The sequence below is a fragment of the Silurus aristotelis genome (assembly GCF_946808225.1).
Source record: "Silurus aristotelis genome assembly, chromosome: 2".
NCBI classification, from domain to species: domain Eukaryota; kingdom Metazoa; phylum Chordata; class Actinopteri; order Siluriformes; family Siluridae; genus Silurus; species Silurus aristotelis.
In genome coordinates this window covers 17,531,402-17,552,428 of record NC_139575.1, presented here as the reverse complement: position 1 = coordinate 17,552,428, position 21,027 = coordinate 17,531,402, and the positions used below count along the sequence as shown (strand labels likewise).

Here is a 21,027-nt window from a genome sequence, read left to right as displayed (position 1 = left end):
CTGCACTTGAGATTCCCCTTACTGAACTTAGGACATATTCTGTACAATCACAGAAAACTTTTATGACATCACCTCAATTAAAGGTAACTAAATCCTAAGTGCCCTAACTAGACTTCTTAGGCTGTAATTGTTTTGTTGCTACACACATTATAAAAACTACATACTATAAATTATAATGTTATGCAGTTAAATGAAATATTGTTGCTCTATACAGTGCTATACAGTTATAAGCCACATTTTAACGAGCTGCATACAAATCTTTATCTTTTGCACGTTTCCCCCCTACTTCTTTCCTTTTTTTTTCTGAATTGGGATCCTGAGGGTTTAAATCCTTTTTATTGTCATATATAATTGTAGTTTGGATTCAGTGCCCATGTCACCTAAATCCGCCACTGCCAAGCGGCAATTAAAGCAGAAGGTTAAAACTAAGCGCGCGCTCTACCCTGATTGGTGGCATACTGCGTGTTTGACCAGTTCAGTTCTTAATCCGCTCATAAATAAAAATCAACGACTAATTTTGCGAAATGTAGTTGAGTAAAAAGTAAGAAATTCGACTTTGAAATGTAGTGAAGTGAAAGTAAAAGTCTCCTCAAACGGAAATACTTGAGTAAAGTACAGATACGTGAAAAAAACTACTTAAGTACAGTAACGAATTACATTTACTTAATTACTGTCCACCACTGAACCTCACATGCATCTATAACACCATTTCCCCTGTTATCGTTTCTTTAACAACAATTGCTACTTTTCCACTGCATACTGGGAAACCAGTACCATTTACCATTAATAAAAATAATTTATTCTAAGTAAAATTTTAATTTGCATAACTTGATATGACACAAAACAGTGAGAAAAATTGACATCAGTGTCACTGATGAATATACATATGTAGTTTTATAGGTTTTTCAATGTTAATTATACTAAAGCAATTAAACTCAATCCAATCAGTAACAACAAAACAGATCAAAAATCACAGCTGGAACATCAGTGAAATTTTTTTTATCTTACAAAAAGTCACATTCTAATCGTTTAGATCTGCAATGTTTGGTTTTGCTGCTGTGAAATATAATAAATAAACAAATATAAATATGAATTGTCCACTTTCATAACTAACATTAATTGAATCTGTGGATGAAACATGACTGTGAAGTTATGTATCAATTTCTGAATAAATAAAACGTGTGAACAGACAATTTACAGATACAGATTCAATTCCTGAGTTTCTTTTTTGTGTTTGTGTGTGTGTGTGTGTGTATACACAAATTTGAATAAAAGAACTATGATTTATGAAACCAAAGCTAATGAATTTTAAAATCCTTTACAATCAATAAGAAGAAAATACAACAAATTCAAAATTTGTTTGGAAAAAAGAAAAAAAAAAGAAAAATTCAACCGTTTTCATTCTGTCATGCCTTAACACAGCAAAATCAGATTTTTTTTAAGAAGGAAAGATCAGGGACCTGTTTCCCATGTTCTTTTCTCTCTAGCTGTTCACACCATTCTCTCCCACTCCTTTAATCAGCCGCTTGTTTCCTCTTTTCCCTGCAGGACCACGGGGTTTGGCGAATGCCTCCTTGTGAGCATGCTGCTTAGGGTGGATTTCATCATACAAGTACTGCTCCGTCAAATCCTCCCCGCTGTCTATCTCCATCTAAACACACACAGACACACACATCCTGGGTAAGTATTCTCCATATAATTTAAATGTATTATTATTTTTATTTGAAAAACATACTGTTTTTAGCTGTCTTTGCTCATCACATGATGAAGACAAGAAGATTGTGTTCTCTCTAATGCATTTTTCCTTGTTCAAAAAAAATTCCTAAAACTTTTAAAAACTATTTAAAAATTGCACTTTATTGATGTTTCTACTGACGCTTCAAAATTAGAAAACACGAAAGTACATTTCGTGCCTTATGTTATGAAGGATGATACACTAATTGGACAAAAGTATTGGGACACCTGACTTTTCCAGCCATACAGTATCTCACAAAAGTAAATCGACCCCACAAACATACCGAACCATCTAGAGACGTACCAGCACTATTTAGATCCCACTTTAAGTGGAGTGTGGATTTTGGACCTCTTTGAGTGTTTAAAGGCTCTGGCATGGAGAAGCTGGTGTTGGATCTATAATGATCATAAATGTTGAGCTATTTTATTAGTTGCTTAGTAGCTCCTGGTCCCATAACCTCAAATGACTGTATAAGACTATAAAAAGGACATTACTTATAATCACACATTCCAGTGCTCATGTTAGTTCTCACTCTCTGGTGTTTGTATAGTGTTTGTATTGTTTAAAAGACTATAATCACACTCTTGATGTCACCCAAATTAGTGTGGTTCCCCTTTTTGAGTCTGGTTCCTCTCAAGGTTTCTTGCTCATAACATCTTAGGGAGTTTTGAATTGCCACAGTCGACATGGCTGCTCATCAGGGGTAAATACATATCGCTCACCTTAACTCTTAAAATTCTGTAAAGCTGCTTTGAGACAATGTCTGTTGTGAAAAGCGCTATAAAAATAAACTTGACTTGACTTAAGTACACCCCTCACATTTCAGCAAGCATTTTAGTAGATCTTCTCAATTGACAATACAATAGATTATTTATTATATATAATATTAATTAAACTTGGATATATTTTAGAGTAGTCAATGTGCAGCTTGTGTAGCAGTCCAGATTTATTGTCCTCTGAAAATCCAGCCTGTTATCAACATATAGCCATTATTGTCAAAATAGCAGGCAGGTAGTAGGGGTTTACTCACTTTTGTGAGGTACTGTAAATGGTTCTTTCCCAAACTGTTACCACAAAGTTGGAGGTACACAATAAAATAGGATGTATTAAGGTACAGTAGCATAGAAAAGCCAGCTCTATGAATATGTGATTTACAAGATCTTGAGTGACCTTTTATAGAGCACTGACCGTAACCCTATTGAACACATTTTGGCATGAATATAACAGAAAATAGGGACTAAATGTGGACTTGAATGTTGACTGGGATGTTTACAAATCACATACAAATTTTATGGTCAGGTGTCCACTTGATTTACCTTCACTTTAGTTTACATAATGTTCTTAATGTTTGATAGCATATGTGATGTTTGTTATCTTTAGTTATGTGTTTTATTTGCCTTCGATTATCAGCCTAAAAACATGACCAGTGAATACAAATGCTGGAGCGCTTCGTTTTTCTCCACCAGGCAAACACATTCTACTATCAAACACAATAAAATACTGCAAAGAAAAGAATAGTTTTGGATCGCTCAAAGAAACAAATGTTAAAGCAGAATTTCTCATTTCATTTAACTTTTTAAAATGTTATAATTCCACTATTTCTAGTCCAAAAACTCCAAAAACATTTCAAAAGCAGAGCAAGCTGATTCTCAGATGTGAGTTTTAGATGTAGAATCATTCACAATAAAAAAAAAAATCAGAGTATGAAACAAATGGTTTGGCCGTATCTTGAAAAGATTTGGGTGTGTCTTATTGTTACACAGTTGTCGTTGTACCTTTTTGACCACCTCTATATAGTAGTCTCGCTCCACCTCCTCCAGCAGCCGACTCTTACAGCTGGAATACAGCATTCTCTCCTTAACACTGCAGCTGTAGCCTGGCATCGAGTAGATGAACACTGACATATGTCCAGTTGAGAGGCATAGAAGAAAAGAAAAATAGTCTTCACGATAGTATTCATTCATTCATTCATTCATTCAGCCATTTATAGTTTATTTAAAAAAAAAATGTCATTTAAATTATTTAGCACTTTCTTACCCACTGTATTAATCACATTACTCTATTTACATCAAGTAGCAGACGTCACAAAAAACTTTAACTGATCTAGCAGTAGTATTACCATGTACTATTCAATATATAAGGTCACAAAATTATTTTTTATAATTATATAATATATAATTACATAAATTGTGAGCTAAATTCACTTGTTAGAGTTCTTAGCCATTGTTTGTATCCGTTCACATTAAGGATTAGCCCACCTCTTCCTAAAACAAAACAATGCAGAAACAGGTGGCATTAACTGGTAACTCAGAGAGAATAAAGAACTCCAAACAAGTGCTTAAAGATTAGTGAACTTGGAGGGCAAACGTAAAACCTATTAAAAAAAACTAATAGACAGTGCTAGTACAAAATCAATGTAGAACGGTCTGGAAAAACCTGTCGGATATCACAGTGGCCTAATTCTGCAAACAGTCTATAAGGTATGTTTGTTTTGTCTGTTACATACACACCTTAAACTGACCTTATATTGAGAGAGAAAAAACATGAATGTGAAACAATGTGAAAATGGTTTATTTAGAAAGCTATATTCCTGTTATGTCTAGGTTAAAATCAGCATTGAATTCCACTTTTCACAATGCACTTCCACCTACAAACATGAACATGGTGGACCAGAACACACACACCATCTTTATAATCATGTTAACAATCACTCCATTACGGATTGCACACACTTCAATCACTCACCTCCACACACACACACACACACACACACACACACACACACACACACACACACACACACACACACACACACACACACACACACACAGTACAGAATAAGCACATTCACTACCCCAGCAAATCATTTATTTGGACATATTTTTTACAATTATATTCCAAACCTGTAATCTCTGTTTGCAATTTCTGTTTTGATACTAACGTTTAATCGTTCTTTGATTTTTGCCATGGATACTCAAGTTAAGTCGAATTTAGTCGAATCTAAGCTTTTTTGTCATTCCAACCAAATACAGGGCCAAAGTGTTATATAACAAAACAAAGATGTACACAAAACTACTCACTGTCTGCAAATCACCTGACCCATTGTACTGCAATTTTTGCTGCTTGTCACTGATAAACATGCATAAGCCTAATCAATATAATCTATTTCAGTGCTACACAAATTTGTGTTGTGTTATAAGATCCTAATTTAAGTAACAAAGATTTTGGATTAAGATGTAGTTTGTTTGATTTAAAACTCACCAAGACACAAGAGGACAGCTATCACATGCTTTTGAACTTACATTCATCAGCCATAGCCGGACTTCTGAATATGTTTGAAGGGAAGTACAACATAACATTTCTTCTAAGCTATGTACACTCACAAACACCATTTTCTCACCCAGACGCAGAGATGACTATACTCCCAACTACATATGCCTACATCCAAGTTCAAATCCCAGTGAAGTTGTGCTGCTTGCTAGCATCACATAGGTATTTGAGAAAAGGTTTAGAAAGCAAGTGAATAGAACACAGTGATACTGACCAACAGACTCTAAGTAGACTCCCTCATGCAAGTGCTTATAGAGGAAGAAGTGATAGCGTGGTGTGTCTGTTGGGATCCTGCGATGAAGATCACGTGTCTCTGTGGGTTGAGTGTGCACCAGGTCAATGGTCTCTTTTTCAGTGTCCAACCGCTGACATACATCACATACAGATGATAAACATAAACATCACATGAAATAAAAATGTGTTATAGCAGTGGTAATGATATATCACAGTTTAGCCATTGTCTGCTGGTGTGGGTGTGATGGACTGACCTACAGTAATTCAGTATGTGACAAGTGCAGTGAATCCCGTTCTAGGGGTCATGAACGATTTTTTAAATAGTTTTGTGACTGACAATCTCTTTTGATTTGTTCTTTAATTTGACAAATTAGCTGCAACTCGCCTCTGTGAAGACAGATGTAATGTTACTATTTTTTTTATTTTTTTTTACATTTGGCAAAAGTGGCTCAAATCCAATATACCTTCATTTTTATTAGCCTGCTACACTATGTTTTCAGTATGGTCTATATCTGACATTAGTTTCACATAAAAATACAGTGTAATGAGTTCAAGCTCGCTGTTTTTTTGGTTCATGTCTCCAGCCTCTTTAACATTTGCTTTAAATTTCCCTTGGGCACAGCAGCCAGATTTCTCTATGAGATACCTTCAAATGGAGCAGTTGCAATACATTAAATGTTGCTTGAACAGCAACAGCAATTTTTATGAGGTCTGTAACATTAATGTCCTGCTACTGAAATACTACTTAATGCTACATTCAGAATTCCTTCCCAGTAGCATAAAATTATTCAAGTTGGATTCTGTTCTGCATATTAAGAGAGCTCTTGCATTGTCATGAATTATATATGTATAGGATTTCAGTAAGTGCCACAAATAATTTTTTGCCCCAGGTAGAAATTGAAATTGTCAGACTGAATGTGTTTTTGGTGTTCAAAGCCATGCAAGTAACAAATATGTTTCTATTTAAAAAGAAGATAATGATGGGATTTGGGCCACTTTGCAATTAAATAAGCTATGGTAGATTTAAAATATTAGCACATGCTGCAATGTGCTATCTTGACATGCTGCACTAGTACAGGAGTTTAAATTTCTAGACTTTCAGTTCCTTATATAAAGCTGCATGTGACAGCAGCATCATTTAAACACACTTAGAGGTTGACCGATATGGGGTTTTCTCTGGCTAATGCTGATATATAGAAATCAGAGCAGCCAATGGCCAATATACGATGCCGATTTTTTGGGCCGATTGTCTTTTTTCTCGACATGATACAGAAAGTTGCTTAAATGAAACATTTATTAAACAACACAAGTTAACAATACCGTTCCAAGATTTTACTCTAATGATATATATATATATATATATATATATATATATATATATATATATATATATATATATATATATATATATACATACAGTGGTACCTTGACCTAAGAGTGCATTAATGTACGAGTTTTCCGCGGTATGAGTCGTCACTCGTCACTTTGTTACGCAAGCAAAAAATTGAGGTACGAGCTCGAGACGCCGCTGCTAGATGGCGAAGTGAAGCCAGAAAGTGAAGACTGTGGTGCAAATTAAGATAAGCAAAGAAGAAAAAGTAAAAACTAAAAGTTTAGGGATACGTAGTGTACAGTAGTGATAGCAAAAAAACAAGTTTTCCCTCCGTCTCCGCCTATCTCTTCTAAACCCCCTCTCCCCCTGCCCGCATTTTTCGTTAGCTCAAGTCGTCTCATCTCCAAGGTAAATACACTGTATAAAACCTTATTATATCTTTACATACTCTTTCTATTATGTTTTTATAAAAGATTTGTTATTTAGAAATTTACTTTCCTAATTTAATAACTTAAAATTGGGGTGGTATTTTAAGGGTTGGAACCCAATCACATTTTGGCCCACACCTCCACACAGATCTTCTCTAGATCAGTCAGGTTTCTGGCCTGTCGCTGAGAAACACAGAGTTTGAGCTCCCTCCAAAGATTCTCTATTGGGTTTAGGTCTGGAGACTGGCTAGGCCACGCCAGAACCTTGATATGCTTCTTACAGAGCCACCCCTTGGTTATCCTGGCTGTGTACTTCGGGTCATTGTCATGTTGGAAGACCCAGCCTTGACCCATCTTCAATGCTCTAACTGAGGGAAGGAGGTTGTTCCCCAAAATCTCGCAATACATGGCCTCGGTCATCCTCTCCTTAATACAGTGCAGTCGCCCTGTCCCATGTGCAGAAAAACACCCCCAAAGCATGATGCTACCACCCCCATGCTTCACAGTAGGGATGGTGTTCTTGGGATGGTACTCATCATTCTTCTTCCTCCAAACACGTTTAGTGGAATTATGACCCAAAAGTTCTATTTTGGTCTCATCTGACCACATGACTTTCTCCCATGACTCCTCTGGATCATCCAAATGGTCATTGGCAAACTTAAGACGTGCCTGGACATGTGCTGGTTTAAGCAGGGGAACCTTCCGTGCCATGCATGATTTCAAACCATGACGTCTTAGTGTATTACCAACAGTAACCTTGGAAACGGTGGTCCCAGCTCTTTTAAGGTCATTGACCAGCTCCTCCCGTGTAGTTCTGGGCTGATTTCTCACCTTCCTTGGGATCATTGAGACCCCACCTTGGAGATCTTGCATGGAGCCCCAGGCCGAGGGAGATTGACAGTCATGTTTAGCTTCTTCCATTTTCTAATGATTGCTCCAACAGTGGACCTTTTTTCACCAAGCTGCTTGGCAATTTCCCCGTAGCCCTTTCCAGCCTTGTGGAGGTGTACAATTTTGTCTCTAGTGTCTTTGGACAGCTCTTTGGTTTGGCCATGTTAGTAGTTGGATTCTTACTGATTGTATGGGGTGGACAGGTGTCTTTATGCAGCTAACGACCTCAAACAGGTGCATCCAATTTAGGATAATAAATGTAGTGGAGGTGGACATTTTAAAGGCAGACTAAAAGGTCTTTGAGGGTCAGAATTCTAGCTGATAGACAGGTGTTCAAATACTTATTTGCAGCTGTATCATACAAATAAATAGTTCAAAAATCATATATTGCGATTTCTGGATTTTTTTTTTTTTAGATTATGTCTCTCACAGTGGACATGCACCTACGATAACAATTTCAGACCCCTCCATGATTTCTAAGTGCAACTTGCAAATAGCAGGGTGTTCAAATACTTATTTTCCTCACTGTACATAGTGGTGGAAGCACTGATATCAGAAGCACTGGCCTACATTTACAACCTAAATTCTAATATTTGTTCCATGTAATTGTATTAATTTATTTCCAACAGTTTATTCTCTTCATTCTCTTGGCTGCACTGCTTCCAGTATGTGGATGTGGATGTAGGATTTTCTGTCCAATCAGATTTCAGCCTCCATGTGCTGCTATGTCAATCTAATCTGCCCAGGGCCTTCAAAGTCTGTACTGCTGGCTCTTCAGCCATAGAAAATATTAGCAACGGGTTTGTTTCTTTAACTAATCAGATTTCATATTCGCCTCACAGGGCCAGCTAGCTGGCCCAGAATAGCATCAACATTTTTCCATCCTCTGATTGGTTGGTCATAAGGGAAACTGTTACAGCCAAGTTCGACTGCCAAAACACTTCTGTAGCTCTGAACACATGAATACATCAGATTTAGACTTTTTTATGCCTACGGAGGAAGAGAAATCAATTTGGTCTCGGACATACTTAAAAATCCATTTTGAAGAAAAGCTAGACATCGTGAGGAGGTCGGCCAACCCTGAAGCTAGCTAGCTTGTCTCAGCCCGGGAAAGGGTTTGTTCTGCACTTCCAGACCAGTGAATACGAGCGGTACCACTGGATTACAGCCTCTGAGGAGCGGTGCAAATTATGAGTCTGTATTTCTGGTGAGTAGGTTGAATTTTATCTACATTTTTATGTTTTTTGTCATGTTATTAGACAAATATTGCTTCTGAACTGCTCCAGATGATGTAGGTGCACAGTTGCAGTTGTAGTGTAGAGGTTTGGAGTTGTCTTAACTGGGTTTCTTGATTTAGTAAAATGGTATTCACCCTCCATATGTGAAATGCCTCTCTCTCTGTAATGCCACACATTGTTATATTGTGTTTTTGTATAGTATAGATGGTTTCTATAATTGCGATGTGATAGTGGTGGTATTAAGAGGTGGATTAAGTTGGGCCGTCACAGATATATATAAAGGTTAGATTAAAAACAAATGATGAGAACTTAAAACCAAGGACACACTAAGCTCAAGGTCGGCCATCGGGGAATGTCGGGTGGCTTTTTGAGCGTCGGTCGGCTTTAGTTTTTCCCCGCATCGTTGTCTCCAATCGATGTTCTGCGTTTCTGCATGTTGAGCAGCAGCGGAGCTCGTCGGCGAGAAAGAGAACTCCTATTGGCTATTTAGCTTAACAAATGAGCACACAAGTTAAAAAAAAAAGGCCACGTTTGTTGTCGTTGTTGCGTTTGTCTTAACAGATTTGAATGGAAAAAATAAAAAAACTTACAGATATCCGTTAGTAATGATCACGGCAGTTGAAAACGCTGCATGCTTTATATATTATAATTTTAAGATTTTCTGGTTTCCCTGTTTGAATGCAAAATAGACTACTGTCACCTGCTTGTATGGGAAAGTTATGTCTATCACGCAAGCGCAGAACGTACATGCACGGTTTGGTGTATCAGATGCGCCTGCCTAATAATTTGACTAATTTGAATCACAATCGGTCGATGCCGATTAATTAAAAATGCAATAAATCGACCCGATTATTCGACCGGCCAATCAATCGGTCGACCTCTAAAACACACCTACTGACTCATCAATATTCTTAATTCCTGCTAGGCTGGTGGATAAATGAAAAAAAAAAGGACATTTATGGGTCATTTACCGAAATGTTTGAGAACCTCTGGACTAATGTGTGTGAGCATGGTATAAAGTATGTATTGTGGTGACTGGGTGTTGCAGTCTTACCAGTTGAATGTAGTTAATGTGTTTCTTAGCGAGTTGCTGCAAAGCGTGTTTTGCCTCTGCCTGTAGCGGAAAGGCCAGCCCCTGTAAGGTCTGCGGCTTAGTTTCCACACTTATCTCTGTAATAACCTGCAGGGGTAAAAACACATACACAGAAACACAAGCACAGCATGGAGGCAATATGTGAGAATCCTTTATCATAACAGATCTCTATTTATGGCAGGAAAACCAAAAGTATGCTGTGCTACAGTATATTTAGAAACATTCTCATGTTTATGAATATATACATACCTTTTTGCACAGTATTTACACTCAGGGGACACTTTATTCGTACAGAACAGATACCAGCTTAATTTAGCAGAATATTTGGAAAGCAAGCATGGTAGTCTCAGCAAACCCATGCAATCATTTCACAAATTCATTTCATTTTTTTAACTAGGGTTTGATATAAGTTCCATTTTTTGCAAGTACTTATCAACAATATAAATGTGTTGATCTTAATTACGGATTGTTATTTGAAATAATACTTTGGAATACAGATAATTTAGAATAAACTTATACAAATTATATGATCTTATATAAATTATATATCTTACATGATCTCAATAAGTCAAATCTGAAAAAAGACATCTCATTAATAAGTTGCTGGATTGTCCTTCAAATAATTTATCAGTTGAATACCAGAATACCAGAGGTGAGAAGTAACAAAATACAAACACTTTGTTACTGTACTTCAGTAGATTTTTCTGGTATTAGTACTTTACTTTTTAAACAAATATCTGTAATTTCTACTTCATTTTCTACTACAACATTTTTAAACGTGGCTTATTACTTTAGTTTTAATCTATTCGTTGACTTGATCAATATTTTTTATTTTCTTTGCGTCCATCAACATATTTCTTGTCATTGCGTAGCTTTTTCAACCTACCACTGGTGTATCTTTCCTGGCTCTCACACACCACATACTTACACTCCACAGGCTAATGTGGATGAGACAGAGGGAGTCAGTGATGTAAACATGACTGAGAACAGAGACATTCCTGATCACCTGTTCATCATCATCTGCTTGTGTTCTATATGGTGGTTGTTTAGCCTGGATAAATTCATTAGGTAACAAAATGTTAAATTCTTTCGTATTTATATATTAATACGATATGAGGTCCAGTTACCAGCGTGACACCAAAACGGGTAGTAGTAATGACTACTTTTTACTTAAGTACATGTCAAAGCCCAAACCTTTTTTACTTAAAATTGAGTGAAATAGTGTAGTCAGTACTGTTACTTTTACCAGAAACTTTTAAAACATGAATAGCTGTACTTCTGCTTGAGTAAAGGATGTATGTACTTTTGCCACCTCTGATGCACACTCTGCCTCTCCACACTAGAAAGCACGCAGTATACTGAACACACACCACTAAAGCCTGCTCAGGGATTTTAAGTTACTCACCTGCTTAACTTTGCACTGGAATAATCAAAGCAGAAACATTACATTTACAATTTTCTTATTGGTCCAGCAATAAATTTGCAAACAAATACACTGTTATTATTTCAACAAGACTTATTATAATGACAAGAGCTATGTTTGGATTAATCTAAAACTCAAGACTCACCTCTGTGGTTTTGATTCTCTGCAGCTCCTGCTCAGCATGTGTGAGAGGAGCAGGAGCAGAGATTGATGATACATGGCGCATGTAACCCTGAAGACAAACATCCTCCTAATATTAAAGAAAACACAATCCACACTCATGTTAAAGCCTTATTCAGCTCCGATACTAATAGACCAAATGTTGTCACTTGATCATAATTGATAATATGATAGTGACTATGCTAACCCCTTTGTGCAAAAACTCAAATTTTATTTGTGCCTTTCAATGGTATCCAGTGGATTTGCACAATCCAGTGCAGTCATGAAGTTAATGTACATATTTATAAAATTCTTTTTTTACCAGGCTGAGATAAATTTGCTCTGGAATAAGTTGTCTGCCAAATAAAAATATACTGCATGGCCAAAAATACGTGGCTACCTGATCACAGTCATGTGTAGGACTTCTCCAAACTGGTGCCGCAATAGTATGTCTTTATATACTGGAGCATTAATATTTCCTTTCATGGGAACTAAGAAGCCGAAACCTGTTGCAGCATGACAATTTCATTGTGCAAAAAATGAGCCCCATTAATACATGGATTACCAAAGTTTTAATGAAAGAACTTTAGTGTCCTGCACAGAGATTTACTGGAACGTAGACTGCACTATAGACCTCCTCACCCAACACCATTGTCTAACCTCAATAATGAGCAAATCCCTACAACTTCACCCAAGATCTAGTGAAAAGATTAGTCAAATTAATGGAAAGGCAGAAAGGTGACTAAATCTGGACTGGGGTGTTCAGCAAGTACCATATGGGACAAGTACCATAACCACATTGTAACCTTGTTGGCTCTGTACTTCTTCAAGTGTAATGAAATAGTGAAAAGAACATACCACCACATTGCCAAAGAGCTCATCTTTTACATGCCCTCCACCAAATTCTTTCTTCACTGTTGCACGAGTGGCAGCATACAGCATCTTCTGTCTGGTCTAAAGTGAAGTTCACACATAATGACAAATACAATGTTCACTAATAAGATCACACATTAAACAGTTTTGCGATTATATTCATTCATATATGTATCAAATATTATTGGACACAAGTCTTATTACACACTGGAGACTGGTCAGGTGACCAAGAAATAAAGATCCACTCATATCCCTGTGCATTGTAAGAGTCAAGGCGATACAAGATGTAGCAAGGCTCTTGGGGATCAAGTAGAGGAAGCAGGAAGTGGTCATAATCTTTCTCCCAGGACTGAGACGGCTCACGGTATGCGCCCAGAACCAACTGCTCTAAAACAGAAATATAAAAGCTCATATCACACACCCAGTGCAATAAAAACAAATATGTACATATATGTAAAAGATCTGGAGTGATTAGGAGAATTTGCACTTGGAATAAACAAACCAGAAATTATAAATACTGTCAATGAGTTAGAAAGTGTAGCCTGTTGATAAGTGTTCATGCCGTCGCACACGTAGACAGCTGTATGACCTTGGTGGGGGATTTCCTGAATGTCTCCTGCAGCAACTTCTATTCTAAGCCTGCACACATTCCAATTATCGGTACAGATCGGCATACTTTCCATCAGCTATTCACCTACCCACAAACACATGCTGGGAGCCAAACATTTATAAATTCATCCACAGACACACACACATCTTCTACATTAATCATACAGATTAAACCTGCTATGTCATAAACACACATGCAAACACAAGGTGTTGAAAGAGCTTGACATTCTTTCTGCTCTATGTCACAATCTAGCCGAAGCTCTACATTATGGACACCAAACAACAGTGTATTCAGTTTCCCCTGTCGCAGCCAATCAGACATCAGTTACACATATGACCCAAGAGCTCAACGAATTGGAAGCGTTGTGTATGTTTTGGTCTAAATCTCCTACCAGATCACCGTGAAACTATCTGCCACCAAATGGCATTCTGTAAATGACATGCACTGAACACATGATGGGTAAAAATCAATGACAATACACAGCCTTGAATATTAAGCAAAAATCTATACAAGTACATCTGATACCAAACCTCATGGTGTGTCAAAGGGATACGGTAGAGACGGCGCGTTCCACAGCGTATTTGTTTGACGGCAGGACAATAAGGGCAAGCATATGAGTCTCAAAAGACCTCTTGCATTTCAGTTATCTGATCATTCTGAATAAATCGCTTCGACTATCATGAAGTCCACGCAATATGATAGTAGCCTATGATATATAATCGGTCCAGTGGACGTCCAAAGCACAACATGGATACCACACGGAGTATGAGATACACCGAATGACACTCAATAAAAAAGTCTGACACATGGCATTTACTCAAGACATTTTATACATTTATACGCTACTTGATTGGCACTTTACCTGCATACACAAACAACACACACACGCACTGTGAGAAAAGTCTAGTGGTGTCACATATTCACATTCTTAATTAATGTAACTGGCAATATAACACTCTCTTAAAATTATTCACATGAATCAGTGGATCAAAATACACAGTTACCACACGTGACTCAAATAGGATGACCTCAGTATAATGTAACATCTCTCAGAAACAGGGCTACGCAATTTGCAGATGATTTAGGAGTTTGCTGTATTTGGCAAACGCACACACATCCACAGGCACATCAAGGACATAGTAAATCTATCTTTCCATACACACTCAAGAATGGAATAAATCAGTTTGGGATATGTCAACATCAGTGCCAACTGATGTGTCACCTGCCCTGACCTTTCCCAATCTGAATACACCGATATATGTTTGTCCATTGCCACTTATTACATCATCTCAGTTTTAGAAGAAAACCAAACAAGTAACCAACAGATAAAAAAATATTCACTCATGACAGTAAAAAAAGAAAAAGAAAATCCGTAAAGTAAGTAAACAAATGCTGTAAAAATGCTGCTAATTCAATTACCTCAGTGCTGCTAAATAAATAAATTGTACAGTATATTAGGAATTGAACATAGACAAAGACAAGTTCTCCATTTTTTCCCACACATCTCACAAAAGTGTATTACATCTGGGAGTGGACTTTTTTATTTTGAAATGATGGATTTGGTAAGCAAGCAATTTGTTCAGGCATTAGTAAAAAATACCAAAATGTTAATGAACTTCTATGGACTTATTTAAATAGTATGTATGGAGTGGATGTGCCATGTCATAGTTACTGAAAAGCTGTAACTAAAGAACATGTTGCCATAGCATTAGACAGAAACTCTAATATGTTTAAAATATGTTTGGCACAGGTATATATACACACACTCACTTTAGATATACTATATGTAGATAGAACTTGCTATTGTACTATCTGTCATAGGCAGTGATATCACTTTTTTTTACGATTTAGTTTGTAGAGCTTTAGTAGTAATATTTAATAGAACTAGACATAAAATAGGCTTTCAAAGTAAAAATTAATTGTTTCAAGCTTCACTATTACCCAAAAAGTCTTTATTAGGGGTTGTAGACATACGATTATAGCTTAAACAACATTACACCTACAGATTGTACTTAATGTAAAGGTTTACTTTATTCTATCGGAATCCAGATTACTCACCATTTTGGATCAGCACCTGGATAAGACGGCCAGTCCCGCTCCTTGCCCTTGCCAAGAGCTCCCTCAACTCATCGGTTACCACCAAAACCAGAAACATGGCGGGTCAGCACTTCCACCCGCCAAAGAATTACGCATGTAAGGGTAAAAATATACAGTCGAATCAGGTGAAGGCCACTAGGATGATTCACTGGAAGCAAATGTAAAAAACTAGGATTCTATCTAACTGCTCTCAATAGACCGGTATGAAGCAAAAGAGTTTCACGTTTGCTGCATGACAGAACAGTGTGACTGAGGGAGAGGGGTCTTGTAACTAGGGCAGGATTGTGTGTGTTGGGCAGAAGGAACCTGATCCTGTTGGCCCCAAATTTAGCAGTCACAGGCTCAGTGTGTCTGGTCTTGGGTAACAGATCCAGCAGATTTTACACCGAGCAAATAGAGAGGAGGCACAAGAGAGCACTCACCTGAGATTCACTGCAAATTCATCATAAACACAACCATGTATCACTTAGCATTACACTTGAATAGAAATATAAAAACACTGCTGAAATGTGTCTCAGATTTTCATCAAACAGGATTTTAGAAGTATGGTTTATAAGGTATGTTTACATGTAACAGTACATTTTTAAATTGTACTGTAAAAATGAATTGAATTAAGTTGATTTATACTTTTCAATTCACATTTTTACTTTGGCTAAATGTTTACTTCCCACCCTGTCCTTCGAATACTGTATGATAGTATTGCCAGTAGGATTTAGCTTTGACATCACCTCAAGCTAAGGAGCCCAGTAAAGAATTAGAGAATACTGGAAATGATTAATTCATAGGAGCTCTAGCTTTTAAATTCTCATTTATATATACTAAAAATGTAATTTCATGCTAATATGGCCATCTCATAGATCACATTTCAGCCGAGTTGAGTTACTCAGTACCTGAGCCTGCAGTGTCATATATCTCCATTGCATTCTAGATTTCAATGTTTGCTACAGTATTTTCACTACTTCCACATTAGATTTCCCATTCATATGCCATTGAACACCATTGAAAAATTGTGAGTGAGCAAATAAGTTCTTGCTCTTTTGTTTCTAGAACACAAGACATCCCTTATGTGCATTAATGAACAAAATTTTCAACAGAATTGGTAACAACATAATACATTCAAAATATACATTGAGTTTATTATGTGGTGGTCTTTACCTTTAATATTTTTTATTAACTCAAAAAGATCTTGATTTTATTCATACCCATTGTTTAGGAGAACCTTCAGGTCAGAGCGAAAAATCTCTCATCAGCATTAAGTGAAAAAGTTCAGTATATTTTAACAGAACATAAACATTAGTGTTTTTGTTTTTTAATAACTAGCTATAAGGTCAGTACACTAATGATGACTACATACAATCACAAACTCTTCTTTGCACACCCTTGAATATACAGCATACCAACTCCTATTCCATAAAAGCACTAAAGCTATATAATAATAGGAAGCAAAGAGTGAGAGTTGATATTAAAAACTTAAAAAAAATTAATGCAATAAATCTATAATTCACACAAATGAATCCTAAAACTAGTTATGACATCCATCTTGTGTGTGCCTTTGTTTTTGAGGGAGAAAAAGAAGAGACATGATAAATGGTTAATCATAAATAATGTTAAATAATAAAGCAATGTATCTGTTAGGGTACGGACCACAAGCCGGAAGCGGGAGTAGCTCTATCATGTTTATGATGAACACAGAGCACAACACAGAGTCAGAGAGAGAGAGAGGGCTACGAGCCGTAACGCGGGTTGAGTCAGTAAACCTCGGAAGGAAAGTAATCACCGGATGGAAAGTAATCCACGGGAGGAAAGTAATCCACGAAACGAAGAGTAATTCACTGAACACAGGTAATCCACAGAACCAGCGGGGAATGTTGGCAGCCTTGAGTAAGTTCGGGGTCCGTAGCCATGAAGTACGTCCGACGCTAGTGAGATGTGAACAGAGGCTTTTATGTGAAAACGATAACGAGAGACAACTGTCTCGGTGACACCTGTCCCCGTGGGCGGTAAAGGACCCAAGGCAGAGCGACGCCCTCTGCGAAGATCTGGAACAGAGCGACGCCCTCTATGGAGACCTGAAACGGAGTGACGTCCCCTGCGGAGGCCTGGAGTGCAGTGACGTCCACAACGGAGGTCCAGAACAGAGCGACGAACAATCAGACCTCACGGAGAGAAGTTGTCTTCAGAGGAACCTCGCCACCCTGAGCGGAACCTGGGGGAGAGAAGTCACCCTGAGAGGAACCTGGGGCGAGAAGTCACCCTGAGAGGAACCTGGGGGCGAGACGTCGGCCTGAAAGGAACCTGGGGGCGAGATGTCGGCCTGAGTGGAACCTGGGGGTGAGACGTCACCTTCTGAGGAGCTCTGGGGCGAGACGGCGCCTTCTGAGAAGCTCTGGGGCGAGATGTCGCATTCTGAGGATCTCTGGGGCGAGACGTCGCCTTGTGGGGAACTGAAACGGAGCGGCACCCTCGGCGGAACTTTGGAGCGGAGCGGCACCCTCGGCGGAACACTGGAGCGGAGCCGCATCCTCGGCGGAACACTAGAGCGGAGCCGCACCCTCGGCGGAACACTGGAGCGGAGCGGTACACTGGAGCAGAGGGGCGCCCTCAGCGGAACACTGGAGCGGAGTGGCACTTCCGCTGGAACTCTGGAACGGAGTGGCGCGCCCACAGGAAATCTGTAACGGGAGCGGCCTCTCTAGACCTGCTGGCTCTAGAGAGTGCATCTCCAGACAGGAGGGAGATGCAAAAGGCTATCTTGGCCCGCTCAGTGGAAAATTGGGATGACTGTGTCTCCACGTACCTGCCGACGCTCCGTAGGAATCCCCCCACTCGGCCATCTCGCTCTAGAAACAAACGCATGCGAGCGCGAACCGAGCTTCCGGGTAAAATCCGAAGCAGAGTTCGGCTGCCAATCCATCGCGGTAAGGATCATGGTAAGGCGATCCTGTTTTTGGTTCCGGTCGGACCTTCTGTTAGGGTACGGACCACGAGCCGGAAGCGGGAGTAGCTCTATCATGTTTATGATGAACACAGAGCACAACACAGAGTCAGAGAGAGAAAGAGAGCTACGAAGAACCAGCGAAGAACCAGGGAATGCTGGCAGCCTCGAGTAAGGTCGGGGTCCGTAGCCATGAAGTAGGTCCGCCGCTAGTAAGATGTGAACGGAGGCTTTAATGCGAAAACGATAACATGAGACACCTGTCTCTCGTTAATGCCGGGAGCGGCAGAGCGAGGCAGCATTACAGCTACCGAGGGGGGCTTGGCAGGCGCTCTAGTTCTTATATTTTCAAAACAGGATTGTTAGTTTAATTTTAATCTATTTGGTGAAATGGCAATATATTTTCTTTCCTCACTGCACGGTGTATTCAGTCCATCAACCTATTTCATATCATTGCGTGTCTTTTTCAATCTACCGCTGGTGTATTATTTCCTGGCTCTCACACCACAAATAGTTTATGAAATTAACAATGAGCAGTCAAAAGGCAACAAGAAGTATGGGGATAACATGGTTGAGACAGAGGGAGTCAGCGATGTAAACATGACTGAGAAAAGAGACATTCCGGATCACCCGAGCATCATCATCTTTTCTCTGCTTGTGTTCTATATGGTGGATGTTCAGCCTGGATACATTCATTATGTAACAACATTTTTTTAATTAATTTATTAATTAGGGCTGTTAAAATGCACGTGTTAATACCAATTAGTAATAGTAATTTTATTAATTTGTGATGAATTTCTTGTTTGACAATTTGTTTATTAAAAATATAAATAAGGAAAAATAAAAAAGAAGAATTTAAAACCCTTAAAGCAACATACGTTTATTGACGATGACCTTTCTTTACTCACCAAAAATTATTTGTAATCAGTTTTTGGTTTTACTGAGGCACCGAGTCTCAAATCAGCACCAAAATCCACCATGATGCAATAAACCCTCTGAGTTCGACAGACGCGTCGGCGCGTTTTGTGGAATCCCCCAATCCCCCCCCCCATAATGCAGAAACAAATTTCAATTACTCTGTCTTTTTTATCGTACATATAAGAGCAACACAATATTTGAATCTGTAAAAGATTTTATTTGTATACACTCATAATAAGAACAAAACACTGTGCTTTTGTAAAATAAAAAAAACAGACAGGGTGCTCGCTCTGCCGTCTCTGTCTCCTCTCTTCACAGACACACAAATAAAACAACCTGAATCTCAGTGAAAACTGTACTTGCCTGACAGACATAATTAATATATGAATAGAAAGCTCAGAATGTTTAAATAAACCAGTTCACATCAAAAACAAATATTCTCTAAATTATGTAATCCGTATGAAAGTTAGAAGAGGTACAACATTTTCATCTCATTAACTGTCTGTGTGGGAACATAGCAAAGGTTCCATTTGGTGTAGTGATGAATTACGTTATTTAAAATGTGATAATACTTTAAACATGTACATGTGTGTACTTTTGCCATCTCTGTCAAGGGGTATCTACTCTTATTACATAGCCTTCTTATTCTTTGGCTAGAATTAGCTTGGTTGCTCCCGTTAGGGGTCGCCACAGCAGATCAACTTTCTCCATACTACTCTGTCCTCTACATCTGCCTCTTTCAAATTAACTTCCTGCATATCTTCCCTCACCACATCCATGAACCTCCTCCTTGACCTTCCTCTTCTCCTCCATCCTAGTGGCTCTATCCTCAGCATTCTCCTACTGATATACCCCATGTCCCTCCTCTGCACATATCCAAACCATCTCAATCGCACCTCCTTCATTTTGGCTCCAAAACGTCCTACATGCGCTGTCCCTCTAATAAACTCATTTCTAATCCTGTCACTCATTTCCATCCTTGTCACTCCCAATGAAAATCTCAGCATCCTTATTACATAGACTAAGTGTTTTAAAAGCAGTTCTGCTTACCGCAGGCACTACACTCACTTCTCCCTCAACTCTCTCACCACCACCACTATTAATATTATCCTTAGACATGGCAGCTTCTAAAGGTCCACACATTTTGCAGAGTCTGTCTAAAGGAAGTGTTTCTTTTTTTTTTTTTACTGCATCTTTCTTGCATTTCTTCTCCATCACTCTCTGAAAATTTCGACAGATACACACTGACACTGCACGCTCGCACAGAGCCCAAAAGGAGAGTTGTTTAAAGATGTGATTGGGTGAGCCCAATGTCAATTAAGAAAGAACCAATGGGTTACTGATTAAATGTCTCATGGGCCGGTTGGTATGGAAAAAACCTATGCCGACTTTTTTGACAAATACGTTACGCTACCGAAAAGTCCCAGCGTCATTAAGTTATTAAGCAGAAAAAAGAATAGGCTGATAAGAGTTTTATGGGCCAATCAGACAAAAACAAAATGAGATGTATCGGCCCAAAAACTACGTTGGCCAAGCAGGAAAATGCCCTTTCTGCCAGAGGGCCAGTCTGCCCCTGCTACAACCCTAATTCTAAAAAGAAGTTGGAATATTGACCATTTTAAGGAATGAATAAGATATTTTTTTACTTTGATGGCTGCAACAGGTTTTAAAAAAGTTCAGACCAAAGTCTGGGCCATGTTTACCACTGTGTAGCATCATGTCCTCTTGCC

General features: G+C 38.5%; 2 protein-coding genes across 2 annotated transcripts in view; one reads left to right on the top strand and one right to left on the bottom strand.

Annotated features, from left to right (window-relative positions):
- LOC310715102 (craniofacial development protein 2-like) overlaps nucleotides 1–21,027 on the top strand; it is a 367,511-nt gene that overhangs the window by 168,697 nt on the left and 177,787 nt on the right. The gene's annotated exons all lie outside the window — the stretch shown is intronic.
- Nucleotides 1,250–15,796, bottom strand: twf2 (twinfilin actin binding protein 2). The gene is made up of 9 exons (XM_083521425.1): nucleotides 15,406–15,796; nucleotides 12,946–13,124; nucleotides 12,723–12,818; nucleotides 11,851–11,955; nucleotides 11,688–11,702; nucleotides 10,244–10,369; nucleotides 5,280–5,430; nucleotides 3,511–3,632; nucleotides 1,250–1,651 (listed from the first exon to the last, which is right to left on the bottom strand). Exons 1-9 carry the CDS (start codon nucleotides 15,500–15,502, stop codon nucleotides 1,484–1,486), a joined length of 1,059 nt encoding a protein of 352 aa, XP_083377551.1. The 5' UTR covers nucleotides 15,503–15,796; the 3' UTR covers nucleotides 1,250–1,483.

Bases quoted from the DNA above. Each gene is read 5' to 3' on its own strand.
- twf2 (XM_083521425.1), bottom strand. From the start codon at position 15,502: ATGTTTCTGGTTTTGGTGGTAACCGATGAGTTGAGGGAGCTCTTGGCA. The intron at 11,956-12,722 runs GTATGTTCTTTT...CTTTAATATTAG, and splicing joins AGCTCTTTGGCAATGTGGTG to GAGGATGTTTGTCTTCAGGG. The intron at 1,652-3,510 runs GTACAACGACAA...GTGTGTGTTTAG, and splicing joins ATATAGAGGTGGTCAAAAAG to ATGGAGATAGACAGCGGGGA.